Source organism: Somniosus microcephalus, chromosome 9 (assembly GCF_052327205.1).
Source record: "Somniosus microcephalus isolate GS21.2 chromosome 9, FLI_Smic_1.0, whole genome shotgun sequence".
In the NCBI taxonomy this organism is placed as follows: Eukaryota; Metazoa; Chordata; class Chondrichthyes; order Squaliformes; family Somniosidae; genus Somniosus; species Somniosus microcephalus.
Window position 1 is genome coordinate 92,185,303 of NC_140995.1, and position 25,056 is coordinate 92,210,358.

Sequence of the window (25,056 nt, forward strand, 5' to 3'; positions counted from 1 at the left end):
TTTAGGTTCGAGATGGTTACTGAACTTTTCATAAATCTCCGTAGGGTTCGTTTTATCCTCTTCGGATAAACTCCAGCTGTTATAGAGATTTAAGCCTTTTTCTCCCGCCCACAGTAGAATGTAGCTGACTTTTTCCTCATCGGAGGAGCCTTTCAGGAAACTTTTAAATGTAAGCTCGCATTTTTGCTTAAATTTCCGGAAAGCTTCCACGATATCGTCAGCTTACCAGTTCATGATGGGGAGCATATTTGCGGTCAGTGCATTGGACACAGCCATTTTAGCTGCCCGTATCATTCGCGGTTAAAACGCTGCAGAGTTTACTTTTAAATTTCTTTCGTCAATCTGATATCGTTTTTATTTGCGTAAGTTTTACTCACTTATACCACTGCCACCATGTTATGTCTTCTAGCGCTCGTAGTGCTTTGTAAAGACGCCTCTGGACTTGGTAGTTTGTAATTATAAACTACTGTTTTATTTGAGTTGTAATGGCTGCCTGCCGCATGGTGCGGGGTGATATTTCCAAGTGCACTGTGCGGCGCCTGCGCACTACTTTCCCAGCATCGTAGTGCTGCTACACTTGATTTGAGTGTTAGTACACTTGTACAATGTAGTCCCAACATAACTATGTAACAATTTCGGTGTTGAATCACGAGATCGTGAGTTGGGCTAAATTTTCATTAAAAGTCGCATGTCTCACGGTTAAGTTGTGTGAGTTTGCATGACTGAATTACCAACTTTATTAAATTCAGTTTCACAACTTGCTTTAGTGGGATTTGAACTTACAACCTATATAGAATTGGCAGTCTACCATCAGTAATTAAACCAGTGCATTTTTTTTCCCCAAAAACTACATTTATGGAGCTGGCAGGTCAATGAGGCCTCTGCCACACGGAACAAACATGTTTCTAACTCCACCCTTCTCTGCAAGGGCAGCCGGTACCCACATCCAGCTCGCAGTCCGGGCAGTGTGACGGCTGAGGGCAGTGATGAATTGAAAGTGCAACTCTGTGACGACTTCGCTCAAGTCCCGCCCTGAGGCCCTCTCCCGATTGGTCCACTCGGGTAGGTGCCCTTCAGTGCGCTGGGATTGGAGGAGGTGGCTGTCAGTCAGGTGACGCGAGCCGGGTGTTGGGTGGGCGGGGTGAAGGCCGCTACCAGTCGCCGGAGTCGGGACGCGGGCATCGGACGGATTGTGTTAGCCGCGGGCGCCATCATGACTTTCAAGTCGGTCGGCAGCCGCCTGTACAGCACCCGGTGCTGCGTCTTCTGCCACGTCCGCACGGGGACCATTATCCTGGGCACCTGGTACATGGTGAGTGGGCCCGGAGGGCGCCTCGCAATTCAATCTGCGCAGCCGGAAGCGGGGCAGAGTCGTAAGCAAACGGCCGTCTGGGCCCAGGCCTGGGCCTGTGTCCGAGCCACACCCCGTGTACGGAGCCCCGGGGAAGGGGGGTGAAGGGCTCCTCTCCGCCCAGGGTGGGCTGTAAGTTGGCTGAGTGACGGGTTTAAAGGGTAAAGATGAGCGAGGCCCGGGAGAGTCACCGCCTTCAGTCAGGGCCAGCGGGCGGTTCCGCCCTCCCTCTGGCGGGGTAGAGTCTGTCCCCCCTCTCTCTCTCTCTCTCTCTCTCTCTCTTTCCCCCCCTCCCCTGTTTGAGGCCAAGGCTCCGGGTCCATTCGACGTGTCCGTTTCTAGTTGGGAGCTCGAGCCTCGCCTCGTTGCGGTAAGTGACGCCCGCAGAGGCCGGGGCTGTGCTGGGGGATTGGACACGGTGCCGAGTTAACCAACTCTCCGCTTCATGGGTTGGCTGTGTGACGTTCGTTAGTGTCATTACTGGGGAATGGGTAGTGTTTTTAAAAACCAACAGCTTCACGGTTGTTTCTGTTCGTGGTGAGTATTTTTAAATGAAAGCAAGTACTTTGCAAATCAAAATATCTCGTATCTATATCTAAATACATCGATCTAAGTAGCTGTATAATTAGCTTAAGACCACAAAATAACCATGCCTAGTGTGAATTCAAGTGTTAATATTTTCTTGTGTACCTTTTTGCAAAGACTCACTAAATTAACAGGTTTGGTTCTCTACTATTGCTGCATCTTTTCTAGTGAATTGCTTGATGTAGCTGGATTCAGTTTGCTAACCCACCTAAAAATACCAGTCTCATTAAGGGTAATTAGGTGTGGCTAATAATTGCTGGCCTTGCCAGTGAAGACCACATCCCATGCATTAATTTTTTTTAAAAGAGACTTCCTTTGAGGTCAATGTGTCATTCCTGATCCTACTGAGCCCAATTTCCTAAGCCCATGCCTACTGCCTCCCCCCAGGCTTGGTGGAATCCCAGAAAATCAATCTTATTCACTGCCCTATTTCCACCTTTAATATCATATTCTGTTCCTACTTTACCACCACTACTGAAACTTTTTCATGCCTTTGTCGTCTCAGGCTTGACTTTTCTAATTGGGTGCGCACCTGAAATGTTTACTGACTGCCCTTTACAGATACTGATTGACATGCTGTGTGTTTCCAACTTTTTCTGTTTTTCACTTCTTTGATGCTCTCCTTGCTAGTATCGAGGGCAGTACTCTACATTACAACAGTGACTACACTTCAAAAGTATTTCATTGGCTGTAAAGTGCATTGGGATGTCGTGAGGCTGGGGAAGATGCTATAGAAATGCAAGTTCTTTTTACTGTACACGATCTTTAACTTGTCCAAAACTCTGCTGGTCATGTGGTAGCCTGTAGCCTATGTCAAATCATCTACAACTCATTGCATTGAGTTCAGACAACTTATTCTTGATACAGATCCCTCCATGGTCTTTTGTCTTGTCTCTGCAACCTCCTCCAGGGCTACATTCCAGCTCACTTTCTGCTCTTTGGGCATTGGCCTACAGTGTGTTATCTCTAAGTTACATCAGTTGTGCCCCTGCCTGCTGTAATTTTCTTAAATCTGTTACCTTGTTCCAACTCCTCTTCAAAATCCTCCTCAAAAACTATCTTTGACCATGACTTTGGTCACCCCTCCTAACTCATGCTTGGTGTCTGTTAGTTTTCCACTCTCTGGTGGGTGCTATGTGCCAGCTAATGGTATTGGAGTAGCAACCCAGGTTGAGTTCAAATCCTATCATGCTGTGTTGTAGGCTGGCACCAGAAGAGTGACAGTGAAAGCTGTGGGGTTGTTATACATATCTAGCATCTGGGTAGTGAACCTACCCAGTCTGGCATACATGCAACTCCAGTCCCACACTGATTGAATTTTAGTAAAGTACATCTATTGATGCATCATGGGTAACCTTGGTCTTTTGAAACTTGATTTCTTTAAGCAGTTGTGAAGCATGCCCCAAGGACATTGACTTAAATTGACCTGAGGTGGTCTTTTCTCTTTTTTTTTGCCTCCCAGGAATTAACATTACTCATGATTGTTAATAGTGGTGTTTGAGGGGGCACTGTTTAACTGGTTAGATGGGCCTAATGATTGTAGGGGTTGTGGGGAGGCTGTCTGCATGACCTCAAGAACTTTAGGTTTTAAAATCTATACTCGTTACTTCAACAGCTTCTAAGCATTATTTCCACCTGCTTTTATATTTCCGTTACTTTCCTGGTGCTTTGCCATCCTCTTTAGGGTCTCACTTCCTAGTTTCAGTGACTTTTCTTGCTCCTGTGGTTTTGTCCTCGCTGTGCTCTGTAGCTTTTGCTTTCATGATTCTCATTTTCAAGTGAGGTTTTTTTCTTCAGTATGTTCAGCTGGAAAACAATGTACTAAGACATTTTGTGTAATTTATTGATTTATTGCTCACAGTTGCTGTTTATTCTGCATCACAAATCAGTATTAAACTCCAGGGATGCATAAACTGTTCTTGGAAGTGAACACTGTGTCACTAGACATGGTTCAGAAAATCCCACCCAGACCTGTGTTCAAGTTGGCTCCATTTTCCTAACTTCTGCTAGTCTGTTTGGAGAGACCATGACTTGCTCAAGTAATGTAGGTATAAATTATGGCTGGCTTGAAATAACATTCCCTAGTCTGCTCAGTGTCACAAATTACCACAGTAGTGTGATTAAACCCTTTTTCAGTAGGTGCTAAAGTGCATGAAATTGCATTTATATCCTTTTGGAGCAGTTTTTCTTTTATGAAGGATCAATTGTGCAGAGAAACTATTTGGACATGACTACTTTTCAATGTTTCTGCTTGTCCATCCTACTTGATTGGTGCCACTGGACTCTATCCACCCCCTTTGCAGTATGTATTATCTACAGGATGCTCTACAAAAACTCATCAAGCTTACTTTGACAGTAACTTGCAGCACTGTGGCCTCTACCACCAAGGACAAAAAGCAGCAAGATCATGAACACCATTGGCTCCAACTCTCACACTACAAAGTATTTACAGTACAGAAACAGGCCATTCATCCCAATAGGTCCATGCTGGTGTTTATGCTCCACATTAGCCTCCTTCCATCCATCTCCTCCTAACCAGCAACATATTCTTCTATTCCTTTCTCCCTCATGTGTTTATCTAACTTCCCCTTCGATGCATCTATGCTATTTGCCTCAACTATTCCTTGTAGGTAGTCCTCGCTAGACTGACTTGGACATATATTGCTGTTCCTTCATTGTAGCTGCTTCAAAATCCTGTAATTCCCTACCCAGCACCATAAGCATAAGGGCTGCAGCAGTTCAAGGAGAAGGACAAATGGGGGTTGTCAATAAATGTGGCCATGGCATCTTTGCCCACATCTCAAACACTTGGAGAAAATAAATGCTAATCATTGGAGGTTACATAAAGATCTTGAGGACTAAGTTCATAAGCTCCAAACTTTGGTGTGTGAGGTGAGGCTACAGAGGAGTTTAGAGGTTTACGGTAGTGGTTGATCTGGGGTAAGGAGGAGCCTGGGGTTTCATAACCCACCAGGAAAATCTTGGTGTAATTGAGTCATTTTGGCTGATGATGTTTGATATGGTTAAGCCAGAAATGGATTTGTGGAAGGATTTTAGCTAAGTTATGCAATTAATCAGGCAAATGGCAAATGAATTTTAGTACTGAACATTTATGTATGCATAAAGTTGGGGGGGTGGGGGGTTAATAATCAGCGACATGGATATACAATGAAGGAAATAGCACAGGAAGACATTGAAAGGGACCTTGCAGCAACATAAAGAACTGTTAGTTTGGGCTTTGTTCCCCCAGCACTTTTGTTCTGCTTATGGATACAGGTCTGGCTGCCCACAACAGATTGCTTTGTATAACCAAGACATATCTTTATTCTTCCCTTGGTATAACTACCCTAAATTATTTACTGTAAGGTGTGTAGATGGCCCATTTTTCCCCCATCACCTCCAGAAGACAAAGAATGCACACTACTAGACCATCACATAGAGGTAAAACCACTCCAGATTTATTCACAAAAGCAGACAGGTAGGGGAGATGTAATTGGGCAGAAAAATCAATCTTGCACTTACTATATCTGGGTTAGTAGTTTAATACAGACACCATCCATAGCTTTTGCTGTTCTTAAACTGTTTCTAGTAAAATGCATGAGATTTCATGGCATACCTGTGGTCCCAAATTATGTAACAATAGATGATTTACAAAAGGTAAATCATGCTTGACTAATCTACTGGAATTTTTTGAGGATGTAACTGGTAAAATAGATAAGGGAGAACCAGTGGATGTGGTGTATTTGGACTTTCAGAAGGCTTTCGATAAGGTCCCACATAAGAGATTAGCGTGCAAAATTAAGGCACATGGGATTGGGGGCAAGGTATTGACTTGGATAGAGAACTGGTTGGCGGACAGAAAGCAAAGAGTTGGAATAAACGGGTCGTTTTCCGAGTGGCAGGCAGTGACTAGTGGGGTACCGCAAGGATCGGTCCTAGGACCCCAGCTGTTCACTATATATTAATGATCTGGGCGAGGGAATTGGATGTAATATCTCCAAATTTGCAGATGACACAAAGCTGGGTGGGAGGGTAAGCTGCGAGGAGGATGTCGGGAAACTCCAGTACGATTTGGACAGGTTGGGTGATTGGGCAGAAACATGGCAAATGCACTATAATGTGGATAAATGTGAGGTTATCCACTTTGGTGGCAAAAACAGGAAGGCAGATTATTATTTGAATGGCAATAGATTGGGAGAAGGGGAAGTGCAAAGAGACCTGGGTGTCCTTGTGCACCAGTCGCTGAAGGTAAGCAGGCGGTTAAGAAGGCAAATGGTATGTTGGCCTTCGTAGCAAGAGGGTTCGAGTACAGGAACAAGGATGTCTTGCTACAGTTGTACAGGGCCTTGGTGAGACTGCACCTTGAGTATTGTGTGCAGTTTTGGTCACCTCACCTGAGGAAAAACGTTCTTGCCATGGAGGGAGTGCAGCGAAGATTCACCAGGCTGATGCCTGGGATGGCAGGAATGACGTATGAGGAGAGATTGTCGATTGGGCTTATACTCACTGGAGTTTAGAAGATTGAGAGAGGATCTCATCGGAACCTATAAAATTCTGTCATGCCTGGACAGACTAGATGCAGGAAGGATGTTCCCGATGACCGGGGAGTCCAGAACCAGGGTCATAGTCTAAGGATAAGGGGAAAGCCATTTAGGACTGAAATGAGGAGGAATTTCTTCAGAGAGTGGTGAACCTGTGGAATTCTCTGCCACAGAGGGCGGTGGAGGCCAGTTCATTAAATATATTCAAGAAAGAGTTGGATATATTTCTTGAGGCTAAAGGGATCAAGGGATATGGAGAAAAGGCAGGGACAGGGTACTGAATTTGGATGATCAGCCATGATCACATTGAATGGTGGAGCAGGCTCAAAGGGCCGAATGGCCTACTCCTGCTCCTATCTTCTATGTTTCTATGAAATGAGAGTCCCTGGATTGTAAGGACCTGATTTTCCATCTATTCGTAGTTAATAAGTAGAACATTTTAGCCTAAAAGTGTGTCGTCTTTGAAATATAGAGCATACCACTTGATGACATTACCCATCAGCTTTGATTGAATTAACCGTCAAAGCACCAATGGTTTCTTACTCTGACAAATACACTGATTCCAATTCATACTTGCTTAGTATAGACAAAGTATTTCAATTTAACTCTGGCTAGTAGGACACAGTGGCATAAGTTCATATCTACCTGTCATTTTGCACTGTATGTCATGCACTCCATATTTGGGCATGACCATTCTGTGGCAGTCTTGCCTGTAGCTGTACACTTCTAGTACTAGCTGGAGCTCTACAAGCTTCAGATCCCCATACCTACAGCATCACTAATGTACTTGGGCAAATTTGCATTGTCCTAACTTGCCACGGCAAAGTCACAAAATCCACTAGGGAGTAAGTTTAAAACCCTATTTAGAAAGCTTTTCTTTACGCAGAGGGTGAGGAATGTATGGAATAATCTAACATACCTAATAGACGAGGGCATTCAAAATGTTAATTGGCTGGATAAATAGGAGTACCAGACAGATGAGTTTTGATGGGCCATATAGCCTGCTAAACCATATTTTCATGCAAATTTAAACATCTGCATTTGTTCTGCTAATCCTGCTGCTGTATAACATGGGTGCTGTCTTCAGTACCAAGACCCTAAGGCATCTTTGGAGACTTCTTTAAATATGCAGTGAATAATTTTGGCTTGATATGCAGAAGCAGATGTCATATTGCTGTTGAAGTTTTGAAATCTGATCATTTAAAGTTGCTTTTTTAAAAAGTCTAAAGCAACACGGTGGCATAGTGGTTAGCACTGTTGCCTCACAGCGCCAGGGACCCGGGTTCAAATCCGGCCTCGGGTGACTGTCTGTGTGGAGTTTGCACATTCTCCCCGTGTTTGCGTGGGTTTTCTCTGGGTGCTCCGATTTCCTCCCACAGTCCAAAGATGTGCGGGTTAGGTTGATTGGCCATGATAAAAATTTGACCCTTAGTGTTAGGGGGGATTAAATACGTGGGGTTACGGGGATAGGGCTTGGGTGGGATGGCTGTCGGTGTAGGGACCGGGTGCTAGGGTTTGGATGATCAGCCATGATCACGTTGAATGGCGGAGCAGGCTCGAAGGGCCGAATGGCCTACTTCTATGTTTCTATGTAATGCTATAATGTGGGAATTTGTCCATGGCTGATGCCTGATGTGTTTTATTATAATTGATTTCTCCTCATGTTACTACAGTGCTGCTTTGCAGAAGCATTGAAGGATGAGTTTAACTGCTCACTGTCTTGCTAATAATTTCATATAATATGGTTCAGTATATCAATAAACACATTCCTATTCTACCCATTTTATGCAAAACTTTCTAACATAGCATCCATGTTGTCAAACAGACAAGGTAGTCATTTAAGAATTCTATGCATCATAATTCAGTAATCAAGCTTATTTTGCACTAAATAAATATGGTCATTGCATATGTAAATATTACATGAACTAGCCTTGTGTAGGTAATTTTCTACTTTATAACATTAGGTGCATATCTTATAAGACAAAATGTAGTATTAAATTGGTGTTAAAGTCTAAAATTTATTATTGTATAGTATTACTGTGTATAAAACTTTTTTTTGAATAGGTGGTGAATTTACTGATGGGCATTTTGCTGACTGTGGCAATAACTCATCCTGAAACTGTACCCCCACTGGACATACAATATGAAGTTATTGGAAACTACTATTCCTCAGACCGAGTAACAGGTATGCAAAATGTTAGATATGCTAAGATTTTTATTCAGTACTTAAGCAGCACACTGCAATGGAAACTTTTACAGAAATCCTTTTTTTAACTGTAGAATGCATCCTTCTAAATAAGAACATAAGAAATAGGAGCAGGAGTAGGCCAATCGGCCCCTCGAGCCTGTTCCGCCATTCAATAAGATCATGGCTGATCTGATCCTAACCGCCAATCTACTATCACTGAACCATCTCCTGAATCTAACAGAATTAGACACACAAAATAGGAGCAGGATCAGGCTACATGGCCCCTGGGCCCGCTCCGCTACCCACAGGGCCATGACCGATCCGAACCTAGACTCATGTCCAAATTCCTGCCCGTTCCCCACAACCCTTTATTCCCTTTTCTTCTAGGAAACTGTCCTTCTGTTTTAAATTTATGTAACGATGTAGCTTCTACAGCTTTTTGGGGCAGCATATTCCATGGACCTACCACCCTCTGAGTGAAGTAGTTCCTCCTCATCTCAGTTTTGAAAGAGCAGCCCCTTATTCTAAGACTATGCCCCCTAGTTCTAGTTTCACCCATCATCGGGAACATAGTCCCCGCATCCACCCGATCCAACCCTTCACAATCTTATATGTTTCAATAAGATCGCCTCTCATTCTTCTGAACTCCAGTGAGTAGAGTCCCAATCTACTCAACCTCTCCTCATATGTCCATCCCCTCATCCCCGGGATTAACCGAGTGAACCTTCTTTGTACTGACTCGAGAGCAAGTATGTCTTTTCTTAAGTATGGACACCAAAACTGTATGCAGTATTCCAGGTGCGGTCTCACCAATACCTTGTGCAACTGAAGCAATACCTCCCTATTTTTATATTCTATCCCCCTAGCAATGAAAGCCAACATTCCATTGGCCTTCTTAATCACTTGCTGCACCTGCATACTAACCTTCTGAGTTTCGTGCACCAGGACCCCCAGATCCCTTTGTACTTCAGTACTTTCCAGTTTCTTGCCATTAAGATAATAACTTGCTCTATGATTTTTCCTGCCAAAGTGCATAACCTCACACATTCCAGTATTGTATTCCATCTGCCAAATCTCTGCCCACTTACTTAGCCTGTCTATGTCCCCTTGCAGGTTTTTTATGTCCTCCTCACTCACTACTTTCCCTCCCATCTTAGTATCATCTGCAAACTTTGATATGTTACACTCGGTCCCCTCCTCCAAATCGTTAATATAGATTGTAAAGAGTTGGGGACCCAGCACTGACCCCTGTGGAACACCACTAGTTACTGATTGCCAGTCTGAGAATGAACAATTTATCCCAACTCTCTGCTTTCTGTTAGATAGCCAATCCTCTATCCATGCCAGAATATTACCCCCAATCCTGTGATTTTTTATCTTAAGCAATAATCTTTGGTGTGGCACCTTGTCAGATGTCTTTTGGAAGTCTAAATACACTACGTCCACTGGTTCCCCTTTATCCACCCTATATGTTACTTCCTCAAAGAACTCCAGCAAATTTGTCAAACATGACTTCCCCTTCATAAAACCATGCTGACTTTGTCCTATTAAATTATGATTATTATCCAAATGTCCTGTTACTGTCTCCTTAATAATGGACTCCAACATTTTACCTACCACAGATGTTAGGCTAACCGGTCTATAGTTTCCACCCTTCTGTCTACTGCCCTTTTTAAATAAGGGCGTTACATTAGCAGTTTTCCAGTCTGCCGGGACCTTTGCTGATTCCAGGGAGTTTTGGAAAATTATTACCAATGCATCCACAATCCCTACCGCCACTTCCCTCAAGACCCTAGGATGTAAGCCATCAGGTCCAGGTGATTTATCTGCCTTGAGTTCCATTATTTTACCGAGTACCACTTCCTTAGTGATTTTGATCGTGTTTAGCTCCTCTTTCCCCCCCCCCCCCCCCCCACATAGCCCCCTGTTTGTCCAGTGTTGGGATATTCTTAGTGTCCTCTACTGTAAAGACTGATACAAAATATTCATTCAGTGTTTTTGCCATCTTCATATTTCCCACCATTAATTTCCTGGTCTCATCCTCTAAGGGACCAACATTTACTTTAGCCACCCTTTTTCTTTTTATATAACTATAAAAACTCTTACTATCTGTTTTTATATTTTTTGCTAATTTACTTTCATAATCTATCTTCCCTTTCTTAATCAATCTTTTTGTTACTTTTTGCTGTCTTTTAAAGTTTTCCCAATCCTCTATCCTCCCACTAGATTTGGCTACCTTATATGCCCTTGTTTTTAGTCGAATACTATCCTTAATTTCTTTACTTAGCCACGGATGGCTGTCTTTTCTTTTACAGTGGAATATATATTTTTTGGAAGTTGTAAAATAACTCCTTAAATGTACACCACTGATCGTGTATTGTCTTACCCTTTAATCTATTTTCCCAATCCACTCTACTCAATTCCGCTCTCATACCTTCATAGTCTCCTTTATTCAAGCTTAGCACGCTTGTTTGAGATCCAACCTTCTCACCCTCTAATTGAATATGGAATTCAACCATGTTATGGTCACTCATTCCAAGGGGATCCTTTACTAGGACATTTTTAATTAATCCTGTCTCGTTACACAGGACCAGATCTAAGGTTGCTTGCCCCCTGGTCAGTTCAGTTACATACTGCTCAAGAAACCCATCCCTAATACACTCAATGAACTCACCCTCAAGGCAGCCCTGCCCAATTTGATTTGTCCAATTATAATATGATAGTTAAAATCCCCCATAATTATAGATGTTCCCTTATTACAAGCCTCAACTATTTCCTGATTGATACTCCGTCCAACAGAGTTGCAACTGTTCGGAGGCCTATAGACTACGCCCACTAGTGTTTTTTTCCCCTTATTATTCCTTACCTCCACCCAAACTGTTTCATTATCCTGATCTTTTGACCCAATATCATTTCTCTGTATTACAGTGATTCCTTCCTTTATTAACATAGCCACCTCCCCTTCCTTCCTTCCTGCCTGTCCTTCCTGATCATTAAATAACCTGGTGTTTAATTCCCAGGCATTGTCACCCTGCAGCCATGTTTCTGTAATGGCCACAAGATCATACCCATATGTAGTTATTTGTGCCATTAACTCGTCTATTTTGTTACGAATGCTACGTGCATTCAGATAGAGAACTTTCAAATATGTTTTGTGACACTTAGTTCCTGCTTTTGCCCTTTTTATTACTTTACCTTTTACTCCATACCTTCTGCCCCTTCCTGACACACTCTGGTTTTTAATTTCCCCACTGCTACCTAAGTCTATGACCTTCTCTGTTGTCATTTTTATTATTTGCTCTCTAGGAACCTCCCCCCCACTAGTTAGTTTAAAGCCCTCTCTACAGCCCTAGTTATATGATCCGCCAGGACTCTAGTCCCAGCACTGGCCAAGTGAAGCCCGTCCCAACGGAACAGCTCCCTCCTGCCCCAGTACTGGTGCCAGTGTCCCAGGAAGCAAAACCCATTTCTCCCACACCAGTCTTTGAGCCACGCATTTAACTCTCTAATTTTATTTGTCCTAGCCAAATTCGCTCGTGGCTCAGGTAATAATCCAGAGATTATTACCCTTGAGGTTCTGTTTTTTTTAATTTGACCCCTAGCTGCTCATACTCCTTTAACAGAACCGGCTTCCTAGTCCTATCTACGTTGTTTGTACCAACATGGACCACGACAACTGGATCCACCCCCTCCCACTGCAAGTTTCTTTCCAGCCCAGAGGAGATGTCCTTAACCCTGGCACCGGGTAGGCAACCCAGCCTTCGGGACTCTTGCTCTCGGCTACAGAGAACTCTTATCTATCCCCCTAATAATACTATCCCCTACCACTGCAGCATTTCTATTTACTCCCCCCTCTTGAATGGCCCCCCGTTCCACGGTGCTGTGGCCAGGTTGCTCACCCTCCCTGCAGTCCCTGCTCCTGTCCCCACAGGGAGTAAGAACCTCGAACCTGTTGGTCAAGAGCAAGGGCTGCGGCTCCTCCAGCTCTACCTCCTGGATCCCCGTACCTGCCTCACTCGTAGTCACACCGCCCTGTCCCTGACCATGGGCTACATCTGAATTACTTAACTTCATAGGTGTGACCACCTCCTGATACACAGAGTCCAGGTACTTCTCCCCCTCCCTGATGTGTCGCAGTGTCTGAAGCTCAGACTCCAGCTCATCAACACGGAGCTGGAGTTCCTGTAGCAGCAGACACTTGTCACAGACGTAATCACCGTGAGCCTCAATGGGGTTCACCGGCTCCCACATCTCAACAGTAACACATCACCTGCTCCATTCTATTTAATTAATTAAATTTTTGATTTAGTTATGGACACCCTCTGCCTGATTTTAGATGCTAGTATCCCCTTTAATTAATTGGATTTAAATTAAATCAATCCCTCTAGTTACACCAGTTAAATGGTTTACCAACAGTCACTCTGCACCAGAAAGGCCTTGGTACACCACAACAACCTTAAAAACTATAAACCACAGACTTAAAGTTTTAAAATGAGAGAAATACTCCAACCAATCACCTACCTGTTTTGTGGTGACGCCACACCTTGAATACTTTTTACCTCTCTCCTTGCTGGAGATTGGTGAGGCCTACCTGAGCCTCTGGGGCCTCTTGTAGTCGCTCTGCCGCGCCGCTCCGCCTCCAGCCGCTGCCGATGCCGCATGTTCTTAAAGTATTATAAATTTATACAATTAAAAGCAATGATTGTTCCTTCACATGATATACAGCAGTGATGGTGAATCTTTTCAGCTCAAGTACCATCAAATGTGAAAAATTGGGTTATTTCCCAATGTGTCTCTTGTTCCCGGAGCCCACTCTTATCTCCTGAGTGGGGACTGCCAATGAACAGCATCCACTGCCTTTTGGGGGAGAGAATTCCACATTTCCACTACACTCTGGGCAGTGGGGGGAGGGGGAGGGCGGGGAGTGCTCCCTGATTTCACTCCTGAATGGGTTAGCTCTAATTTTAAGGTTATGCCCCTTCGTTCCAGATTCTCCCACCAGAAAAAATAGCTTCTCTGTATCTGCTCTATTGAATCTTTTTATCATTTTAAACGCCTCAATTAAATTATCCATTAACCTTCTAAACCCGAGGGACTACAACCCAAGTTCATGCAACCTGTATCAGAATTTAATCCTTTAAGCCCCAGTATCATTCTAGTAAACCTGTGCTGTACCCATTCCAAGGCCAATACATCCTTCCTGAGGTGCAGTGTTTAGAACTGAATGCAATAGTCTAGATTGGATCTGATCATGGCTTTGTACGAATGAAACATAACTTCCTCCCCTTTGTATTCCAACCTTCTTGAAGCAAAGGTCAACATTCCATTAGCCTTTTTGTACACTTGTGTCTAGGACTTGATACAATCCTTCTCTGCTTTCTGTCGGAGCATGATGTACAGGGGTGGGGGGAGGAGAAAGACTTGCATTTATATAGTGCCTTTCACAACCTCAGGCTGCCCCAAAGCGCTTTACAGTCAATGACGTACTTTTGAAGTGTAGTCACACTTGTAATGTAGGAAGTGTGACATCCAATTTGTGCACAGCAAGGTCCCACAAACAGCACTGTGATAATGATCAGATAATCTGTTTTCAGTGATATTGGTTGAGGGCTAAATTTTGGCCAGGACTGGGGAGAACTCTCCTGATTGGTGCACAAATGCAAAATAGTACTGTAGGATGTTTTACGTCCACCTGAGAGCGGACCTGCTCCTCTGCTTAACATCTCATCTGAATGATCGCACCTCCAACAGTGAAGCGCTCCCTCAGTTCTATACTGGAGTGTCAGCCTAGATTTTTGTGCTCTTCCGAAGTGGGACTTGAACCCTCAACCTTCTGACTCCGCGGCGAGCCACAGCTGACGCCTGTTCCATAAGTAATGCGTCCCAAGATTAACATTTTAAACCCTTTTTTACTTCACCTGTTTCAGACATCAAGATAAAATAAACAGTTGCCCAGTTGTTGCTGTCCAGAGGAAGGACTGTACAATTAATTTAATGTAATATAAACACCTTGATAGACATTCAAGAGGGTGGGTTGGGCACTGGCCTTGTGTATGTCAAGCCATTTATGTGATGTCACAATATAGAACACCTGGATTACCCAGGTGAAATAGAAAAAAAATCTGCCTGACTGGTACAATTCATTAAAGTGGTTGTGAGACATCTACTTTATAAGCACTATAATTGAAGTACCTGCCACAGATTTTATTCTGGAATCAATACCTTCCCTTTCAAACGTGACTCCAGCAAAAATCCCTGCGCCTCACGTGGCATGCTCCTGTTAAAGAACCTGATTTTATATGCACAGCAGCAGTGCTAAAAATTGATCCTTCAACAATGTGCATTTATATAGACCATTAAAGTACAAAAACGCTCCAAAGCATTTCAAAGGCATAATCAAAAAAGAATTTTGACAGAAAAGTAAATCCCACAGCAGCAGAGTTGTTTTATTCCTGTAACTGCTTATTGATAATATGGCCCACTTGTTGCAGGATAAATTTACATGAGAATTTTGACAAATTATATTGACACAATGAATTATATTTAAACTGGCTTGATGGAGTGCAGCCTCTACTTATGTAACTTGGGTTAGGACCAAATCTAAACTAGGTGGAGACATACTTCCACAGTCTGGGCACTGTTCAACTTGGAAGGTACACATCTGAGCAGTTTGGGGATATTCAAGTATTGACAAAGTGGCAATGGACATTAGTCAGCATTACTTGGCGCAGTCAGTATTGGAAGAGCTTTGAAGTAACTTGTATGCTGTGGATGTAAAGGTGCTCATTTACACTTTGCATTCTTCTCTGCTTATTCTTTCCCTTGTTGAAGATGTAACTTTTAAACGGAGGAAGGAAAGAGGAGGTGCAAATCATTACCATAGAATGCATAGTCCTAGAGAATCAACTTCCAAATGTAGGGAATGAATTCCTAACCCACCCTTGGATGTTGTTCATATGAAATTTCTGTCAAAGCTTAAAAATGTACAGTAATTGTGTCTGAGTAGGAGATTTATTTACTCTATCTAGTTATGGAGTGCTTTTGATTGTGTCCATGGAGAAATCTACAACCTAGCCCTAATATTTTTAATTGTTGAAGCCTCTTAAACAGCTGTATCTGTGGTATTTATTATAGTTAACTTTTTCCTCCATTTTGAAATTCTATTAGGGCTTCTAGCAATCGAATGAAGCCTCAATCGTAAATGTGTGAAGTTCAAATGGTAAACCTGTGTGTTTTTCAAAATTTGCTGCAGACCAGATATATTTAACCTGTTGAATAAACTCTGTAATTAGTATCATTAATGAATGTTTCATTATCTTTTTCCTTTTCCTTCTGTTTAGAAAATGCTTGTGTTGGGTTTACCATCTCACTTTTGATGTTTACAATCAGTGCCATGTTGGTTTATGGAGCTGTCACTGTAAGTATTTTCATACTGAACAAATTGCCCAAAACATTTACTTGTAGTTCTTAGATTATAATTGCTAGATGTGCAAATTTTTCTAATTTTCTTTTTCCATTTTTCCCCCTCTCCCAGCATCGTGGAGGATGGCTGATTCCATTCTTCTGCTACCTGTTGTTTAATTTTGCCCTTTCTTGCCTTGTTGCTATCAGCTCTCTCACCTATGTGCCCAGGATCAAGGACTATCTTGACCAGCTGGTAAGTTTAGTAATCTCTAGTTAAATGTGCATTTTTGTAACAATTGGGATCAATCCCAACCACGGAGATCTGTTTTCAATAGTCCTGTGTTTACCTCCTTTTTAAATTCAGTTTTGACTTTAGTATCAAATGTGTAGTATAGCTTAAGTTTAGCTTTTTAAAGTGCAAATTTAATTGCAAAAGGATAACTGCATCCAACTAGTAATGTATGAAAATTACAATTTTTTAATTCATGGTTTTATTTTCTATTGCAACATTAGTGCTGCTTGTATGCTTTGGAAGTTCTGAATCAGTGCTGAAAGCTTAAAAGCTAGCTTACATTAGATAACTGCCTCCTCCTATGATCACACTTTATTTCATGCTTTATAGCTTGAGTCACGCTTGGTTTTACCTGTACTGTTTGAGATACTTCAACGATTGTGTTGAGTTATAAAAGATTCTTTTAATAATTCTAGTGAATCTTATTTTTGGAAGGGTAACTTTTATGATCTGTTCTATCAAAAGAAAACTAGGAAATTAATTGTCAAAAATGAGTATTATATCCTATTAACTACTGTTTGGCGGTTTTGAATTTATTCTTGCATGTGTGGTTTCCTACAGTACATCATGAAAGATTCTTCTTGGTGTCCTAGCCAACAACCAGCAACCCCAAAAACAGAGTAATTGGTCATTCATCCCATTTGTTGTGGGATCTTGCTATGGCCATTGGTTGCCATGTTTGTTTACATAATAGCAAGTACACTTCAAAAATAATACACCTGGATGTAGACAGAATACAAATGCAAATTGTTTTAATGATTTGAATCAATTTATTTATATTCAACATTGACAAATAGTACAGCTAGAATATATTGGTCTGACTGAATAATCAACAAGTTTATTTTTCATATACATGCTTTGGAAATATTTTTAATTAGTTTTTATCCATTGTTCAGAGTGATGCTGTAATACTGTTTTTAGTGTGTTAAATATAAGATGCTGTGGTTAATATTTCAAATGCACAGCACAAATTTTATGTTTTCTTTTACAGCCTGACTTCCCTTACAAGGATGATCTTCTTGCTTTGGACTCTAGCTGCCTTCTGCTGATAGTTCTGCTTTCCTTCACCATTATTATTACTGTTAAGGTAAGGCAGTAGAAGCAGAGCCATAGTAAAGTTTTTTTAACTTAAACATGTATGCCATATTTCTTGAGTAAAAGATGCATGTGTTTAAAACTTTTTTTTAAATTTCCATAGTTGATCATTGGACAAATTAAAAGCTTTAAGCACAAACCTAAATATCGAAAGATACCTACAGGAAAAAATACTTCTATTAAATGCATACTTTAAAAAGTATGCTGACCTATAATGTCCCATGTAATTCACTAAAACAGCCATTTTATTGACTGTTGCAGCCGTAATCATTATGGGCCTAATTCTATAAATGTATTGTCGTACCCTGTAATATTCAATGAAAAAAGTGCGACTCATGGTACAATATCAAACCAATTAAGTATGACGTTATATCTTGCAAAATAAACATTTTCAAGTTAGACTTTTTTAGCACAAATCTCAAAGACTTAAACATTTGCGTCTGTCTATATTGTGACTGAGCTGCCGATCAGTTTTCTTCATTAATTGTGTTTAACTCTGGGCTTTTTTTCTCCTTAGCCAGTTAGAAATGTTTTACTCTTCATTCATATTGCATAACTTTTCTCTCCAATTTATTTCCCCCCCAATCAGGATTGGCTATGTGATTATTCCTCACCCAATTTTTTTTTTAAATCACGTGTTTAAAATGTGCACAAAATAAATTGTAAAAAAAAAAGGCACAAAAGAAATTATAAAATTACCATAAACTTGGAGCCAACAACCTTTTCTCTCGCTCCAAAAAAATCTCTGTAGACTTTCGGTACAACTTTCTCATTTTCTCTGATCTTTCTTCCCCCCCCCCACCCGTACCAGTATCTTTAGCTAGAGGGGCATGAGAGTCTGAGAATCTTTTTATGAGCCCAATATTCAATAATCCCTGTGACATCTGACATGTAAAAGTCCATTTCTCAACGTACTCCTGGCTTTTATTTCAGCAGTGTTGTGACCCAGGGCAAGAGATGCTGTTGGAGGAAAATTGAGATACCTTCTTGTTGATGGGAAAGATGAGCCTGCAGGAGGAGGAGAAAACCCCCTGCTGTGGGGGAGGTGCTTAACTCTGCCCCTGCTTGGCATGGGAGGGGATAGTTGCTGTTGGGATTTTAATTAAACCACATCATAAACAGTGCATTCTCTGTCTGTGAGCAATTCCATGATCCAATAGTATAGTAAAGCATGACTGGTTTTGACATCCTTCCTTCTCTTTCTCTCCCCCACCATACTTGAATGTTCACTCAGTTTGCCATCCAAAGTCTTTGGTTACAATGCTAAGACATTAACTTAATGTTCTAATTACTATAGCTTTGACCCTTTATTGCCTGGCTAACCACAATTTGCTAACTTTATTAAAACCAGACATGTTACTTTATAAAAGCAAACAAAACCCATTTAGCTGTATTATGTCTTATTTAGTGTTTAGGTTATTAGATTTAAAAATGGCTGAGTAAATCTATCTAGATTTTGCTGCATTCAATAAAACTGCAGCTAATGAGCAAGTACATATGCTTCTGTTTTGTTTTACAGGCTTACTTCATTAACTGTGTTTGGAACTGCTACAAGTACATCAACAATAGGAACACACCTGAGATAGCTGTGTATCCAGCATTTGAAACACCTATACAGGTATGCAAAATACTGTAAATTGCACAAAAAATCCAATATAGATGGGCTTATGGGAGTTACATCTTCACTTTATTTTCCCCTTTTTCTCCAATTTTACTCATTGTCCTCTTCTCTCCTTATGGTGACTGGCTTCTTGGTAATTTATGGTTTTATTCAGGGGACAAGGAGGCAGGCAACCTCGTACATCACCCATTAGGCAATTACTCATAAGTCTGGGCAGGCTGTCTGACTACGGAATATACTGGTGCGTGTTGCCAGAGTTTCTGGATAGCGATCTAAAGATATTTTTCCTCCCTTTCTCTCCCTAGGGATATTGAAGACAATTGCAGTGACACTATAAATATATTTGCTGTGTTACACTGAGCCACACAGCTGAAAAGGCTTCTATTAATCCCTGGGTTGTACTGATTTTTGAACATCCCAGCTGAGGTGCAATGCAGATGAGACAATTGGCCTCAATGTCTGGATTGGGGAAAGGGAAAAATCAGACTTTCCACTTCTGATCACTATTCAAGTACCTTTGCTTTGAAGTGCATACATATGGATTCTGGGTTAGGCATTTATTGAGCTTGTTTTTAATAGTTCTTGCAGTGGATTTGAGGCTAGGTTTTGACATGAAACATGACCTAGTGAGATGCTACTACCTCAAACTGTACCTTCGCTTGAGACACTGCCTTCAGGATTAGAGAGTAAATTAAAAGGGCAAGCAATTGCCCATGCTTATTTTCAAGTTATAAGATGAAGTACAAAAACACTCATCCACTGATTTATTTTTCATTCCTGGGATGTGGGCATCATGGGCAGGGGTGGCATCTGTTACCCATCCCTAGTTGCCCTTGAGAAGGTGGTGGTGGGCCTTCTTGAATCACTGCAGTCCGTATGGTGAAGGTGCTCCCACAGTTCTGTTGGGTAGGCAGTGCCAAGATTTTGACCCAGTGACGATGACTAGTGCTGGAACTGCATTTTAATCAATGCCAAATCTTTATACATCAGTACAACAGACTTGTTAATTCAGGGTGGGATAACTGGTCCACAGTGGAGGACAATTTTTTGGGAGGGTATTTAAAAATTATTTTAATAAAATGGAACAAAAATATTGTTATGCTATAATGAGCATTTTTAAAAATGTATTTGAATAGGTTGGTTTATGTGGATGTGAACCCTTGACTGTTGATGTGCTGCTTATCTCTGACATCAAATCGTGAATAAGTCTATTTTCTCCAGCTTAACAGTAGTAAAACATGCCATCCTATTCAGCTCCTGATCAACATCCACTAAAAACTGCTCACTACAGGTGTTGATTCCATTCCTCCTCTTGGCAACTTGCATGGGCTGGATCTGATGGTGTGCATCTTCCAGTGTCCTGTCTGATCCTGAGCTCCACTTCAAATCCCACATCCAATCCATCCTTTTCACATGGCATGTCTACATCTCTACAGAATCCTCATCCACCCCTTCATGTTCACCAGGCCTAAATTCTTCAATGTTCTGCTTGCTGATCTGTGAAATGTCACCTTGCATAAGTTCTAACCCGTACAGAACTCTACTGCTTGAAACCTGGCCTCCACTCTTTATTGGCTGACCTACATTGCCTCCCCCAACTTTTAAATCCTTATCCTAGATTTCAAATCTTCCAAGGTCTCGTTCTCCCTACCTCTACATCTCTTCCAGCTCTGGTCTACTGAGCGTCCTACCCTCTCCTCCTATACATCGATTGTCTTTCAGCCAGGATACACTGGGACTCTAGAATTTGCTTCCTAAACCCTTCACGTTTTCTACCTCTCTCCTCATCTTTGCAAACCTCCTCAAACTCTACACTTGCGGTAATGGTAACCAACCTTCCTGCTTGGATTTTTTTTTGTTTTTGTTTCCCACCCAATAATGTGCCTTGGGAAATTTCACTATATTAAAAAGGCAAGCTGTTACAGAAATTAAAATTTTAGTTGGGTGTGTGTAAAATGGAGATAATTATAATGAGAGTAGATGTTTCTCAAATTTAATTAATCTAATTAGATTACTAATTGAACCCCCATCGTGTGAAGCACCATGTTCAGCAAATAATTCAGTTTTGGTATAATGAGGGGCGGAGCACTAGGCAAAATCGTTAAAGCTCATGGGCAGCAACTATCTGAAGCATTCCTGGTATTCTGTGCAGATTATTTGGATAGATACCGAATGTTGGAGTGCTGCTCTTGAGATAATGCTGTGGTCATGATCTTGAACAGGTCTTGACTCCTAGCAGCAACACTTTTATAAAGAGGATGCACTCTGACTTGGAAGTAGTCAAATCCACTACCCTAGACTCCTTTAGTACAGACTCCAGGTACAAGGGATGAGTTTGTCTGCTGCCTCCAAACAGGATTGCAAGACATCTTCATTTGGGTGGATGTAGACTTTGTAGAGCAATGAGTCTGAACGAGTATGGTATGATTTCTAGAAGATTCCCTCTGAGTTTTTTGTTGTCTTCACTCGTTAGACCCAACACACATCAAATGTGATTATCAAGCCAAGGAATGGAATGTTTAACAAAGATGTTATAATTCTGATGGTGGAAGTAGCTAGCTGACATAATGGCTAATCTTTATTGACTGAATTATTAATGTAATTTGCTCAATCGTGGAGATGTATCACTTCTATGTGGCTGTAATGATTGTGCACCACTTGACTTTCAGGTAATGCGTTGACTCTACAATAGGTTCTATCAATATGATTTTAATAAGTGCCTCACTAAAGCATGTTTTTTGGCCCATGATTTGTTTTCAACCATAACACTGAAAATATAACTATACAGTAGTCTTGTCCCAAAATAGAGAACACTTGTAAAATTGCTTGCCAATAATTAACTAATTTTTGTAGCTTGCCCTTGCCTTCATTCATCCTGGTTGTTTTTAAATGGAAGTTGAGTTGTATTTTTGACTAGTTTCATTGGTTTCTGTGGTCATTCTAGACCAGATTCAATAGCTAGTGTGGTAGTTAATCTATCGTATATGTCATACATTGAAGTGTTTCTAGTGCTTCCAAATTCTAGTATGGCATGTTCAAAATTAAGTTGAATTTAATGGAAAACTTTACTGCCCCAAATTTCTGGGAAGAGTTCCAGTGCAGGAATTCAGTCTGTAGTATTGAGCATTATTTGGTGCATATTCTACAGCTAAAAATATTTGGAATAATTTAACCTGTAGATTGACTCCTTATTGCTCCTTTCTTCCTCCTTTCTTTCACATTCTCCCCCCCCCCCCCCCCCCCCCGATACAACAAACCTTATTTGTATATAAATATTTGCAGCCTTCAGTGGGTTACAAAAGGCTGATGGCTTGTAAGAACATAAGAATTAGGAGCAGGAGTAGGCCATATGGCCATTTGAGCCTGTTCCTCCATTCAATAAGATCATGACTGATCTTCTACCTCATCTCCACCTTCCCGGCCTATCCCCATTTCCCTTGGTATCCAAAAATCTATCGATCTCTGTCTTGGATATACTCAACGTGAGCCTCCACAGCCCTCTGGGGTAGAGAATTCCAAAGATTCACAGCCCTTTGAGTGGAGAAATTTCTCCTAATCAGTCCTAAATGACCAACCCCTTCTGAGACTATGACCCCTAGTTCTAGACTCCCCAGCCAGGGGAAACATCCTCCCAGCATCTACCCTGTCAAGCCCCTTAAGAATATTATATGTTTCAATGAGATCACCTCTCATTCTTCTGAACTCTAGGGAATATAGAATGATGTGTCCTATTGAATGTAACACTTGATATTGCTGTACCAACAAGTGTTGCCTGCAACACTCAATTTGCTCACTGCTAGATTTTATAATAGGCAGGGCGCGACTGCCTCAAGAAACACTGCTTTTTAAATCGAGCACAGGGCAGGTCCTGACTGTAACAGAAGGTATCTTTTTCAGTTAAATCAATGTCTGTTGAAAACAACACTACAACAGTATTTTTGATAATTCAAATTAACTGCTAAATCTGTCCGGTTTAAGTTCCCAAGTCAAACATGAGTGGTCAAAATTCATTGTCTAAAAGGCTATTTTCCAACCAACTGAAAATCCCAATTCTTCAGAATGAAATGTTTACTCTAGGAAGGGCTCTGCTGAATAGAAATATTGATGGGAGCTCCAGGAGTACCACACTTGGACAAGTAAAGTTCTCTGACATTTATATGGGTTACATTTTCTGTTTATTGTCTCGGGTGCTGTTAAAAGCTATGTTTTCTAGGAATGGCATAACAACTGGTAGCTTTTTTATTATACTGTTTTCAAAAACAATGAAAAGGATAGTTTGGATACATATTGTAATACTTTAATTGGCACTTGTGAAGATGGACTGTCGTGCTTTTTCTTGGTACATCACAGCTTGTGTCTGAAGTCTGCCATCTGGCTAATTAATGAGCAAAACTTGTGAACATGTATCTATCTACCTGCACTGGCTTCCATTGATGAGATGACTAAATTGCATTTATATTTTTAGATCTATATCCTGCGAAATGGCACAGCTCCAGTATTTAATTGTGCTTTGACATTTATTTTTGTTTTTTTAGTATGTGCTACCAACTTATGAAATGGCTGTGAAGATGCCGGAGAAGGAGCCTCCACCTCCTTACATGCCTGCTTGAACACAATGTAAATCAGTAACAAAATGAGCATTTTTCTCAACAAATTCAAGCCTGATAACCTTGCATTTAAACTTTGAGACTTTGTAAGAGGTATTCTGTATTTGTGTAAACTTTCGAGTATCTAGAAAATTATATTTTGTATGTAAACACACGATTGAAACTAAAAGCCTTGAATATGGAAATGTTTTTTAATCTATTTCTTGTTACTTAACTGGGTGAATATTTTTGATCCTTCTGCACCAGGCTGAGATTTTTTTATTTGAATTGCCTTTCATTCAAAATTATCTGGGTGTATTTGTATTTTTATATCTTCCTCACAGCATCAAATGGAGAGTGGCATGGCTCTGGGAATAAATACAGGACAAAACTGGTCACTAATTTTGAAATTTGACCATTTGAAGTAGATGAGCAGTTAAAGCACTTGTTGGAATACAGTGCAGAACTTGAAGTTGAAATAGACAATACTTAGTTTCTACCACTAGAGGTTCCAAGTGATCTATCATTAAATGTTAGTGCAACCTCCTGAGGCAGAAATCATGTACAACACTAGTTTTCCACTGGTCCATCCAACTTTGCACTTATTTTTTCTGCAGGCCATAGACTTCAAACTGTTGGAACTTTCAATTCAGACTGGTGAATTATGTGTCCATTGACAATATGGAAATGTACTGTTGGATGTATGGATCAAATGTATTTGTGCACTTTTCCTTCTGTTAATTTGTTTCAAGATTCCTTTCAGTCTAATATGGTATCTTTTAGGTGAGGGAGAGGAAATTGTAATGCTTAAACAAAATGTTGCTGTTTTCTGCATTGTATAACTGATACAAGTGTAAATCGTTTCATTTTAAGGATTGTATGACTGCTTTTTGTCATTTTGATCTAAAAATTTCATTAATAAATGTTTCAATTTATAATGTAGTTAAGTTTCTCTTTAAACTGAGAGATAACCTGCTTAATTAAAAGAACTGTTGGCATTGCCTTTCCATATACCCATGTGCAGGTTGATGTGGAGTAAAAGTTTTGTGGTTAATTATTTTAAAAATATAAAAAGCACTAGCCTTAAACTGATCCATCCCCAGTAGAAAGGCTTTAGGTCTGGAAGTAGCAGTTTATTTACAAAACTGACAAGTTTATCTCTGGATTTTCTTAATAGAATAATTCACCATCCTTTATTTAATAAAAACCCCAAAAACTTTTGTACCATGCTTCCCAGTTGATCACCCTCATTTAGATCTACAACAACTTACGTTTGTATAGTGCCTTCAACATAGTAAAATGTCCCAAGGCCGTTCATAAGAGTGTATTCAGACAAAAATTGATGCTCATTAGGAACAGTAACCAAACGCTTTATCAAAGAGGAAGGTTTTAA

The 25,056-nt window shown here is 40.9% G+C and overlaps 1 protein-coding gene across 1 annotated transcript; it reads left to right on the forward strand.

Annotated features, from left to right (window-relative positions):
• The first annotated feature begins 1,121 nt into the window (after positions 1–1,121).
• laptm4a (lysosomal protein transmembrane 4 alpha) lies at positions 1,122–24,601 on the forward strand. The gene is made up of 7 exons (XM_085996853.1): positions 1,122–1,312; positions 8,542–8,662; positions 16,006–16,082; positions 16,200–16,322; positions 17,353–17,448; positions 18,976–19,074; positions 23,613–24,601. Exons 1-7 carry the CDS (start codon positions 1,214–1,216, stop codon positions 23,685–23,687), a joined length of 690 nt encoding a protein of 229 aa, XP_085852979.1. The 5' UTR covers positions 1,122–1,213; the 3' UTR covers positions 23,688–24,601.
• The last annotated feature ends 455 nt before the right edge of the window (positions 24,602–25,056 follow it).

Bases quoted from the DNA above. Each gene is read 5' to 3' on its own strand.
- laptm4a (XM_085996853.1), top strand. From the start codon at position 1,214: ATGACTTTCAAGTCGGTCGGCAGCCGCCTGTACAGCACCCGGTGCTGC. The intron at 8,663-16,005 runs GTATGCAAAATG...CCTTCTGTTTAG, and splicing joins TTCCTCAGACCGAGTAACAG to AAAATGCTTGTGTTGGGTTT. The intron at 17,449-18,975 runs GTAAGGCAGTAG...TTTGTTTTACAG, and splicing joins CCATTATTATTACTGTTAAG to GCTTACTTCATTAACTGTGT.